General features: G+C 44.2%; 1 protein-coding gene across 1 annotated transcript in view; it reads left to right on the top strand.

Annotated features, from left to right (window-relative positions):
• Nucleotides 1–10,719: 10,719 nt before the first annotated feature.
• Nucleotides 10,720–12,975, top strand: part of LOC147035297 (regulating synaptic membrane exocytosis protein 4-like) — a 334,003-nt gene continuing 331,747 nt past the window's right edge. The window contains exon 1 of the mRNA XM_085896622.1: nucleotides 10,720–11,090. Coding sequence (XP_085752748.1) covers nucleotides 11,074–11,090 — 17 coding nt within the window. The 5' untranslated portion in view covers nucleotides 10,720–11,073. The remainder of the gene's footprint in view (nucleotides 11,091–12,975) is intronic.

The following is a 12,975-nucleotide window of genomic DNA, read 5'->3' as shown; positions in this document are numbered from 1 at the left end:
ATCTGCCTTTTGTCATCACCCATCCCTGCTCTCTTTCACTCTCGCTGAGCCACTACAATGCCCCTGCATTATTTTTGCGATTTTTCCACTGATTTCACTGAACAACAAAAATTTTTTTACTGGAGATGTGTAAAGTGATTTAGACTAATTTGGGTATGCTGATTTCAAAAATCATAACCGTTTTGCTGTATCACGTCAGGATTTTCAGTAACAGAAATATTCCCATTGCCTAGAAGTCAGGATTTCAATGAAATTTACAAAAATTCATTTATTCATTTATTTCATCATAAATGCTTCAAAATTATAGAAATTACAGAAAAACTCCACTAGAATGTAATTAAAAATGCTTTAGGCATTTGGCTTTGCGTTTGTGCTGCTCTGTGTCAGTTTCACGATGCAGGAACCAGCAGAAATCGCCCATCATGTTCGGGTTGTGCCGCCCTTGGTAACGCATCTCCATGAGTGAAATCTCTTGGTGGAATCGCTCGCCGTGCTCGTCCGAGACTGCTCCCAAGTTGTCAGGGAAGAAGTTCAGGTGCTGGTGTAGGAAATGGATTTTCAGGGACATCCTGGAGCCAAGTTTCCTGAAGGACTCCAGCAGCTGCTGCACTATTTCTTCATAGTTGTCCACGCGCTCGTTCCCCAAGAAGTTGTCCGTCACAGCTTTGAAGCTCCTCCACGCTGCCAGCTCTTTGGGGTTTAGAGTTGTCGGAAAAGTTTCGTCCTTCATAATCTGTCGGATTTGCGGTCCAACAAAGACACCAGCCTTGATCTTGGCCTCCGACAAGGTGTTGCCAAACTTTTCCTTGAGGTGTCATTGAGGTGTCACCCTTGAGGTGAGGGTTAAAAACCCACGCCCATTCAGATCCATTGCCCGTACAAAACTTTTCATCAAGCAGAGCTTTATGTGGAGTGGTGGAAGGAAAACCTTGGCTGGGTCGACAAGGGCGACATGCTTCACGTTGTGTCGACCAGGTACATGCTCTTTTCGCTCTTCCCAATCTTTATTCGTCCAGTGATTCTTGTCGTTTCTGCTATCCCAGAGACAAAGGAAGCACATGTATTTCGTGTAGCCTGACTGCAGCCCTAACAACAGCGCCACCACTTTCAAGTCTCCGCAGATGTGCCAGTTGAAGTCATTGTACTTGATGGAATCAAGCAGCTGCCGCATAGTCTCATAGGTCTCTGTCATGCCGAACGCGTGAGCCAGTGGGACTGATGGTTTCTCGTTGCCATTGTGGAGCAAAACAGCCTTCAAGCTGTTCTTCCCCGAGTCGATGAAGAGGCGCCAGTCTGCAGGATCGTGATCACACCCAAGTTCTTTCAACAGACCGTTGATGTCACTGCAGAATGTCATCGTGTCTTCCATCTCAAATAACTCAGCCATGTCTCTGTGACGTGCTCTGAACAAGGATATCTTGGTGTTAGGTTCAAGTAGATTCCACTGCTGCAGCCTTGATCCAAGCAGCTCTGCCTTCGCCTTTGACAGCGAGAGATCTCTTACAAGATCATTGAAGTCTCCCTGGTTCAGAAGGTGTGATTCTTGAGTGTCGGGTTCAAAAGGTTCATCATCACCATCCTCTTCACCACTGCTTACAGCTATGTTCTGATCAGCTGGAGGTGTTGGAACGGGGTTCTCGTCATCATGAGGTACAGGTTTACGAGCAGAGACGCAGTCAGCGTACTTGATGTGACCTTTATTCTTCTTGTTGAAGCCGGCGATGCTTGTGCAGCAGAAATAACAATCATCATGATGATTCTGCGGCTCACGCCATATCATGGGCACAACAAATGGCATGCTCGCGCGCTTGCCCACCAACCACTGAGTCAAGGTTGTGTGACAGCTTGTGCAGCAGATGTGTGGTGCCCAGCTCTGTTCTTGGTCCCCACCTTACACCCGAAGTAGTGAAAGTAGGCGGCCTTCATTTTCACTGCTGTAGATATACTTCGCTGTTGATCTTTTTTGGTATACCGACCACAGACATAACAGAAGTTGTCAGGATGATTGGTACAGGAATGCCTACTCATCTTTATCTGAAAGAAAGAAATATAACACAAGTTAACAACAATTGTACGAAATAGACATGTTAAAGACATATGTAAATTTCATTGAAATCCTGACTTCTAGGCAATGGGAATATTTCTGTTCCTGAAAATCCTGACGTGATACAGCAAAACGGTTATGATTTTTGAAATCAGCGTACCCAAATTAGTCTTAATCACTTTACACATCTCCAGTAAAAAAATTTTTTTGAAATTTGTTGTTCAGTGTTTGTAATGTCTTTTCCTTCTTTATTTTCTTCTTTATTGCCAGTATCAGCAAGAGAAAAGCTGTTGTTGAAATGTATGAATTTATAACAGAACCTCATAGCAATTTAACGTGAACATTTGAACTAAATAAACTGGAATGGATAGAGAAGGATAGGAAATCTTTGGGAGTGATCTTGGGTGCAAGACATAAATTCACGTTTTCTTTTATTGCATGTTCTCGACCCCTCAGATGCCACTTCTCCCCATCGGTCGAAAGTCTAGAACTCTGACACGAGTCCTCCATGACATCCTTACCGAGACCACGCACTCGATGGGACCATTTCTATGGCAACGTGTAAATCAGAGCATCTTCCCCTTTATTTCTATGGCAACATGTAAATCAGAGCGTTATTGCACATTCAAGTCTTTTTGTTTGTTTGTTATTGTTGTTATTAAAACTGATACAACTTGAACGAAGGTTCCTTTCCTTTCATCTCCAGGTCGATCTGTGTTTGGACTTTTGATTTGGACAATTACAATATGAACAATAGATAAACTCAAAATCGGTCAGAGTCAACAACAGTGCATCCAACTATCAATCCACTAAATCAAATAACAGACCAAGTACAGTATTGGAGCCATCGGGAGGAACCCAAATAGGCATTGATGGAGTCATCAGGAGAAACCTGGAGAGGATTCAGATTTCAGCTGCTGCTCCTCTACCCTCAAACACATCCAGGTGCAGCCAAGTGAGCCTTACAGAAACAATTTGCAAGAGTTCACCTCTCTGTTGATACAGAAAAAGAAAGGGAGAAATAAGAAAGAAAGAAAGAAAGAAATTAAGAGTAAAAGATATAAAAACATATTTATTTATATGCAGCCTGTGGCTGCTTGTCAGCATCATTTTCTGGGGGCGCGGCTGTGCCACTGTTGCAATGCCCCTGTTTCCAGTGAGCTGCGACTCATTTCCCAATCTCTGAAGGGTGACAGGCTGGATCCACCTGCCTGGAATTAGTTCAATGGAAAAACAGTGGCTTGAACTCAAGACCCCTAAGATCTTAAGCCAGCCACCTTAACCATTAAGCCAACACCAGGCTTCCAAACTGCCCCATAAAATCACGTAATAAAAGAACAGGCCCATAACACACACAAAGCCACTTTAGGGTCTTCTTTCACCTTATACAATGTGAAAGCTCAGCTTTACATTCTTTAGGCAATGGAGTTAGTCCAAGCATTGATCAAATCTTATGTGTGATTTAGAATAAAGCGAAAAAAAACCATAAATCCTCCATTGTAGGATAGCGGAACTGCTGAACTGAACATGTTAAATTTTCTCATCTTTATATCGTGCTCTTCGGGTTTGAAATTTGAGATTTGGACTGGATCATGAACACAAAAGCTTACTCTTATTGCTTGGCCCCAAGGCAGATCTATCGACTATTTTTTAATCCATCACATTTTTTTGTGCAATTCCTGTTTTGAAGGCTCTGATGGAAATGGGCTGGAACTTAAATGTCGCATGCAGACACTATGACCTTAGTCCACTAATAAGATGCAATGCGATGAGCCACATGGAAGGGGGGGGGGGTACCTGCCATTAGCACACAATTGCAATGTTGGACACACGAGGCAGTCCAAAATGATTTGCCCTCACATAAGAAACCAGCAATTTCGGATTTTGCCATTTATTGTTTTCCAACGTGGCTATATATTACTTATGGAAGCAAATACGGTGAATTTTGCCCCCACCCGCAGCCCCTCATATTTTCATATGCTACCCTACTCATATCTTATCATTGATATGCCTTCTCTTATTACTCCCCCGGCACACCCCTGCCACCCCTCTGTCTCTCATATCATCCTGACTTATATTCTGAATTTGAAGTACCACACTGTTTATAGAGCATCAGTGCTGCCTAGGCAGTTTCATGGCTGGGATTATCCTGGGTGGTTTGCCATCAATCTCCCAGCAGTAGTTGGGTTGGAATTTGTAATTTGGCCAGGGCGCCGGCAAAATGTTGCCTACTCTTCGCACAGGACACTATGGGATCTTTAATATCCACCAACTAGTGTCGGCAGAAGAGACGCCTAGTTTAACGTCCATCCGAGGTACAGCACACACATTGATGAATCACGCTGCTTGTGAAACACTGGTATGGCAGTTAAAAGCTTGGTTGAGATTTGAACACAGTCCAGACACCTTATAGCTGAGTGTGTGTACCTCTAGGCCATTATGCCGGCCCCATTTGTATATGATTTGTTGCACAGTACCTCGGGTGCCATTTGTAAAATTTCCATTTGGTGGGGGGGGGGGGGAGAGGATAAAATTGACAAACATCATGGGTTATTTTTTTGTGATTTCTAACTTTTACAACTTACAAGAGATACATAATAATAACGACATAAGGCTGAAAAGTCACATTGCAATTAAAATGCAGCTTTGTGGAGGACTGACAGTTATTTCTCCAACAAGCAAGGTGAAAATGAGGGAACTTAAGTTAACAGCATGGTCCTTATGTTTCATTAAGACTTTGGGCTGCATCTGGCCATTCATTTCTGAGAAGATTTTAAAATAAATTACCTGTTGAAGCAAACCCCCCCCCCCCCCTTTTCAGCCTCTTGCAGGGGGTGGATCTGGATGGGGAGTGCAACCACATGACACCTTGCTGTCCTGATGCATCAAACTAAATTTGGTCCATATTGGTCAGGTAGTTTTTGAGGAGATGTTTTCGTCAAATGTTAACGGACAGATGGCCGGACACCGGAACCCACTCTGTTGGCCTATTTTGGAGAAATAACCTATTTATTTCATGAATACATTTCTCACACTGAAATAAAAGAAAAGATGAAATGATAATCTTGGAACTGTTTTAGCTCTACAAGGACCGATTCGAAATTTATTACCCCTAAAATCAAAGTTTGAGAGGATAATAAGGGATTTTTATCTTGCCAAAACAATGTTTTTGCAAGATATTGTTGCGAATTCGAGCCCGCCGGCATGCGAACGGCCACGTAACTCGAATCGCGGTACGTCGCCCACCGGACGGACAATTCTGTCATGACCCTCTCGGACCAACGCCGGGAACTAGTCACGGGTGGGCCTTTCGACCTCACCACAATCGTTCCAATCGACCACCCGCGTAGGATAGGGTTGTTCGCCAAACTCGACCTATCTAAGTACCCACGTGGATGGTAAACCGGGCGATCGTACCTCGCCGCAGGTCGACTCCAGACACGAGCCGCTTGGGCGGCCCGTTCCGTACTATCGGGATAACTGAGCGGTGTTATCGTCGACCTGGACTGTTCAGATTAATTAATTACCGGGATGTTGCACCCACTACGAACCCCTTACATGAAGCAGGATAGAGAGTCAATTAAAAGGAAGGAGATGAAACAAAACGGGCAGAGTTCAACATGCAAGCATTTTATTACACGACACACGAAAAGCACGTATATACAGCCATACACAAAAAGCAAATGTAATACAACCGACTAACGCGTACACACAGCAACACTTACACAGTTTTACTTCACAGACGGCGCCAACACACATTTACACAAAAGCAAAAGAAAGGGGCCACCCTCACAGACAAGGAGGCAGACAGGCCCGTAGGCCAAATGTGCGTGGGACCTAGAGGAGCGGCTCGGTCCGCCAGACCGGGGAGGTCTTACCCGCATCCTCGTGACGCGTTTGCGGGCAAGCCGCAAAGTGTCTGCGCCACTGTGCCCCGACTCTGGGCCCCTGGCGTGCTTGTTGGCACCACGTTTGGGGTGGGGGAGGAACGGGGCCCCCTTTTGTACGATCTCAGTGTTGGGGTAAGGGGAAATTGTTGATGCCCTGGGGTGGGGGGGAGGCGCTGGCTGGCTTGGGTTCCGCGACGAGACGAGCGATCCCCCACACCGCAACCTCATCGCCGACCACCGTCCTCCTTGCCTCGGACCCGAGCTTCCTTGCCCTGAGCAGCCGCCCGCAGCTCCACCACGCGCACTCAACTCAACTCAACTCAACAACTCAACTCAACTCAACTCAACTCAACTCAACTCCACCAACGCGACGGTCCTTGTCTCCAAAAGCAACTTCACTCGACCTGGTAATTCTCGCGCCTTTATAGCTGGCAGGAGAAGCCAATATGCAAATTCCCGGCTCAGGACGCGATTGGAGGCGGAGCCACACCGCCACCCCCCCCGGTCAGCCATTGGTCGGACAAAAATGGACGTGAACCTCCCCTGATCCTAAAATTTGCATAGACGGACCGAGACGGAATTCACCTCCACGCGCCTGGAGGCGGGGCCAAGCCGCCTCGCGCTTGCCCATTGGCCGGAGGAGAAGTGGGCGTGAAGCATTCCTGATCCGAATTTTCCCCTCGGAAAGGCCGCCATTCGCGCTTGCGGCTCGGTGCGTTCGGCACCAATCGCCGAACGGGCCCGAGACAGCCCGACGTTCAGTGTTCACAGCTGGTGCGGGAATGGCCGGAGAAGCGATGATGTAGGATGAGGTTGTGAAGGTGAAGGCGAAGCTGGTGGTGTGGCATCGTTGCGTGTTTGGCACTGTGTTAGGGATGGCGTGGTTGTTGAGATGTTGTTTGTTTGAAATAAAAGATAGAGAAAGAAAAACGACTAACTCAAAGTGTCGCAGCCCGGATGGTTCACATAAATTCCCTCTATACCACAGGTTTGGGCAAACTACACATGTACCTACAGAGATATCTCACCTGAGGGCACTTTATGGTGTAATGCGAATTTCCACAGCCATAACAATATGTTAGTCAGCTTGTATGTTTTTTTGTTTGTTTGTCTGTAATCACGTATCGATCGATCACTCTGCAGAGCACAGTTATCATTGGAAATTCTTGTAACTTCGCATATCAGAGTCCTATGGAGGTCCCTTTCAGCGCATACAATTTTCAAGGTCAAGGTCAAAGGTCAAGGTCACTGTCGCAAATCCGGGGAGTCGACGAAACCCTTATTTTTTTAGTAATTTTGATCGGATCGTCTTCAAACTTCATAGGAATATAGTTCATGGTCTGGCACTCAGCTGATTATTTTTTGGTGGCGATTGGCCTTGACCTTTATGATTAGCACTGGAGGTCGAAAGTTTTTGACCCCAAGGTAAAATTTTGAAATCTTAGATACCATATCGTGTAATACCTCAAATTGAACACCACGATGAGTGCTTTCTAGATATGTCAAGCTTGAGACATTATGACGTCATTTGGTGACGTTATGAGGCAAACGCATATTTTTCATGGTTACTCTGTGGAACGATTCTCATCGGAATCTCTCGTAGGCAAATATTTCTCAAGGAGTCGCTCCTGGTGGATAGCAGCTCTGTTCACCTCAGTGTGACCTTAAATAAGTCACACGTGGACACCTTTTTGCAAGATACGGGTCACCCTGCGGGTGACATTGGTTTGCTTTTTTATGTTGGATCGAAATACAGCAAGTAATGACGATGACGTGGTCGATTTTCATCGGTTAATTTTCTGTGATTCGTCTCATATAGTTTTGTGAGATGATGATAATGGATTAGGTCGAATCACATCCGATCCACTTCATGCAGTCAAACAGCCTGATCCGGATCCAGTGAAACCAAACTCCATTCCATTTTTTAAAATCATGTTTACCATGATGTCCTTCTAATCTTATACTGTTTGTGTGGCTATAACAAGATTTAAAAATCAGTTAGTGCTCAAAAATGATGAAGTGTACATTTATCATTTTTAAATGTCAGACGTTAAAACTTCACTAATTCAATCACGTGTCATACAATATCTTTTGATGGGCATAGGGGGGATGGAAAATTTCAAGTGCAGTGCCAGGGATTAAAAAAAAGACAACAAACAGCCAGGGAAATCCCTCTCATCCCTCCACCTCCTCCCACTCCCAAAGTAGTTTTCGAGCTGCCGAAGGGTTATACTGGGTGGTTTGCCATTGCCATCCCAGCGTTGTTTGTCAGTGCTCTATCCTTTCAAATGCTGAATGTCAAGCAAGGACTTGCTATGTCTCTGCCGGGGTTTGAACCACCGACCTCCCAAAATGAGACTGGATGCTGTAACCATAATTCCACTGAGAGTGGCCGACTTATTTTACATTTTTAGCCCCCTCACCCCCAATCCTTTCCTCTTGTCTCATGCATACATAATAAATAAATGGTCTCCATTAGCTTAAAAATCCTACAGATAATTAGTATATCAAGATTCGGCAAAGGTTGGGAATGTAAACAATGAACATCAGGTTTTTTTTGAAACCCAAACTCCTTTCATGTATAAAACAGGTTGTGTCACCCGATCAAGATTGGGTTACTTAGACTTTAGTATCCCATCAAGAAGACTGATGTTGAAAGCTGTCGAAAAAAATTAACCCGAGAGTACCCAATGTAAAGTTGAACCAAATTGACTCATTTCCTTGTTTGAGGTCAGTTTATCCTCCGTCTCGTGTTGTGGTTTGCTTGGTTTTTTTTTTTTACCGCGTGCACAAAGCGAAAAGCGGGGATAAGCAATTGATTTCCTTTGTTTGTGTGTCTATCTGTCTCCAGATGTCACTTTATGATCGAAAAACAACTTCATTGAAGTTGGATGTTATATTTTGAACACGAATCGGAACATGAATGAGAACACGAACCTGCAGTTCAGTAGTACTTTGCCTCTGAATTTGGCAAATTGTACGGCATCTTGTCCCAATCGTGGATGTGCAGAGAGGAGTGAGATAATTGTTTTTGTCTATCTGTCTGTCTAGCACTCAAACAAACTTGAAAATCATTCCAAAACAGGAAACAATGTTTTTTTAATGACGTCATAAAGGACACAAACAACAGGCATGAATAGCTAATGCAACGTGTTAAATAAGGTGATGTAAAATACGATGCATCATTCAAAAAAAGTTTCTATTTTTTTTTCTACAACCTTTAATATCTTTATTTTATTTCAATTGAATTATATACGTGAACCCTGTGAAACACAAATTGCCTTTTGACACCTTCAAAACCCTCCCGTTTAGCAGCACTTGGACAAAATATTGCACCATTTTGTGCCATCTCGGCAAATCAAAATTGCTGCTCGTGCTATCAGCGTTGGGGAATGTCGAGATTCAAACAAAATGCCGGATTGTAGGAAATACAGATTGTGCTCCTAAACGCAAAGCAATAATTAAAAAAATAATAATAATAATTCCCATATCCTTTCTCTCAACACTGCGTGGGGTAAGGTGTTCTGTGAATTCTCGAGTGTTTTGTGATTTTTCAGATGCACACACCCACACACAATTGTCCTGGTGGGAGGAGGGGGGGTTTGTGCCCATGACCTGAACCTGGCAACCCCCAGCACATATGCAGAATTTGGAGATTGCCCCAGCCATTATTTTTTTTTCGATGATTTTCAGACGTACACACACATACATTGAGGAAATTTCCTTGCAGGGGTGAGGGGAGAGGAGAGTTAGTGCCCATGACCTGACCCAGGGCAAACTATCCCCACCACGTTTGCAAAATTTTGTGGAGTTTGCTCCAGGAGTGTGGAATTGTATAGAAATCCAAGAACACACACACATACACACACACACACACACACACACACACACACACACACACACACACACACACACACACACACACACACACACACACACTTCACTCTTGTATGTTTAGTTGTCTATAGATAGCATTTATTTATTTTCCCACTGGGTGCTCAGCCATGCTCCCTGGCTAAATTCCCCAAATCCAAGCTGCCCACCTCTTTTGTTCCTATTTTTCCCCATTTTGTGGAACTGTATTCCGGAGATGGTTCTCTCCTGCTCTTTGCTCCAGGCCTTCAAGCAGGTGGTGCAGCAGCATCTCATGCCATCACCAATCCCCACACAAAATATTTTTCTACCACCATTAACCCAACCTACCAAACCCTCTTACTTGCAGGGCTTCCCTACATCCCCCCCCCATTCCTCCCCATCCATCCACAACCTCCTCCCTCCTTCCTCCTCAGTCCTACATCATGAGCCATTGCTTTTGATGGGAACATTAAACAAGCCATTTAAAAAACCAATATTAATAATGGTAGTGGTAATATTTATTGGCGATAATAATGATAATCCAAACAATAATTGACTCGTAATAATAATAATAACAATAATGAAGATATAATATTAGTAATTATGTAGTAATGCTGGGTTTTGTTATTTGCTGTAAAAAATATCGATAGCTTTTCATTATATGTTCATTGCATTATCGATAATTAATGTAAAGAGGTTCATTAAATAATAATAATAAGAAGAAGAAGAATAAGAAGAAGATAGTATCATGTTGCAATTGATTTGTGAATGTAATAATTTCACATTTCAGAGGAAATGACGGCAAGTGCGGGTTGAAGGGCGGGGGGGGGGGTTGAAGAGGGGGGGCTTGAGCAGGGACTGGATGGTTGAGCAGGAGGGGCGGGTTGAGGGCTCGTTGAGCGAGGTGGGGCAGCTGTATGTATCTCGAACGCGGGCGGTGAACAGACCGAACCGCGAGGGTCTCCGCCCCTTAAAGCACAACATCTGCCCGGGCTCAACGAGGCAGGCACCGAGTCGGGGCTTATCGCACGCGGATTCACGTTCAGCAAGATCCCTGGTAGATCGTGGTCTCTGCTCATGCTGAAGTCAGGAGGGCCAAGGTGCTAAAATCAGGTGTAGACGAGGCAACGGTGCACATCGGTGGTCCCGCGGGTTGGGGTGCGCTGGCACGTGCGCAGGGTCCGATGCTGAACGTAGGGATGCACTGAGGAGTCGAAGAGAGCGCAAAGGACCGAAGGACGAGCATTCGTGCTGAATAATGGGGTGCGGCTAATTGTCGCCACTATGGACTACACCTTACAGTAAGTATTGTGTCTATCGAGCAACCTGACCTTAATGTGCAACCACTCAGGTGGACATGGTCTCCATGAATTCCTGGTCTTGATATCTACACCTGGTCAATTTTGCCATCGGTGTTCCACAATTCATATGGTACAGCATTGTGAATACAGCATATAATCATTGTATTGCACCAACATATATATATATATATATATATATATATATATATATATATATATATATATATATATATATATATATAAATTTTTTCTAACATGATGGTTTTTGTATTCCTCCAGAATTTGTCCCAATTCACACCATTTAAAAGGATGGTTCATGTAATTGTTATGTTCCACGAGTTGTTTGATCTGAAAGCTGGTCCACATAGGCCGATGAATTGCATCTGCGCTTGCCTGTCTCGAACCATGGTCTGTTTCCACTTTAGGCTGATGATATAAGAGGATCCACCCAATCTAAAATAACTCGATGTACAAATCTTGTGCCAAATCTACTGGAAAGTTAGTCCGTGGCTCGGCATTAAAACACAACTGACAACAAACAATTATTATTATTTTTTTTTTTAATGTTTTACAATTTTGACATTGAACAAAACGTTGGTGCATGTTAAAGATCAAATGGTGTCATTCGCGAAGAGTAGGTGGAGAGGAGAACAAGTCACAAATTCTTTCCGCAATTGCTTCGTACGTCAGGCCTGGCCAGCCGGTTCCTGAAAGACTTGGGCCGACCCTACAAGAACGTGGGAATAATTGTGGCCATTAAAGAAAGAAGAACCTTAAAAAAAAAAAAAAAACATCGCCTTTATTATCCATTGATTGATATTGACTACAATGACGACTTCGTTTATGGCTCAAGTTATCTTCATCAAATTTTGAGGTTTGTGGGCGAAAGTTTATCATGAAGCGGCTGTCCAGGCTTGATGCTCGACTGATGGGGATTCTGGCAGGAATTTGTAATTTGTACAGGGTACCAGCAATGATCTGTCCACTCTTCGTGAAACACACCGAGGGATCTTCAACCGTCGATAATGACTCCAGGTGGATTGGTCCGATGGATGACACGCATATTGACTCACCCTGCATGACGGCTGTGAGATTGTCAGAGTAGAAACTTTGGACAACATGCCACAGGATCAGATCACGACCAAGACGACTACCTTTCGTTGATCAAATTGGTGTTATTGCCAGATGATGATGGTTCTTCTTGGCCCAATAAACACAATTATGCTTCTCAAGATGCCACACAAATGTAATTTTCCTCATCACTGCACAAGCACATGATTAAGAAAAGTGTAATCTTGTTCAATTATCTCGAACATGCCTTGAGCAATTGAGGTGCAAGTGGCAGATTCTCCTTAGTAATCTCATTGAGAATGCAAAATAAGGATTTAAGGCTGATACCAGTAAGGATTTTGGCATGTTCAGCGGTAAGGATAACTGCCAGGAGGACTTCTTTGGAGACATTTCAAAAGATCCAAGGACTCTTGCGTGTACCTTCTCATTCCTCATGACATATTGTTTTCACCAGAGGTTTACTTGAAGAATGGCCTAGAGGTACACACACTCGCCTCGAAGCTGTCTAGCATGGACTTGACTCTCAGCACAGCGATAAACCGTCATCCCGATGTTTTTTTCAGGAATGGTGATTCATCAATGTGTGTGCCTCCCTTGGATGCACGTCAAACTGGGCGACCCATCTGCTGGTATTAGTTGGTGGATGTTCCAGATCCGAAGATGTCCTTCGCGAAAAGTTGGCGGGCTATCGCTGGGACTCAACAAAATCCAAATTTCTGCCCTGACTTCCTGTATCAAAGTGGGGACCCGTCCAGGATTGTAACCCGAGCCGATGAAACTGCTTCAGCACCACAGACACTTTTTGTAGAACAAG

The sequence above is a fragment of the Eptatretus burgeri genome, chromosome 1 (genome assembly GCF_056783735.1).
Source record: "Eptatretus burgeri isolate ZD-2024b chromosome 1, Ebu_testis_v1, whole genome shotgun sequence".
Taxonomy (NCBI): Eukaryota; Metazoa; Chordata; class Myxini; order Myxiniformes; family Myxinidae; genus Eptatretus; species Eptatretus burgeri.
This window is presented reverse-complemented; position numbering and strand designations above follow the sequence as displayed.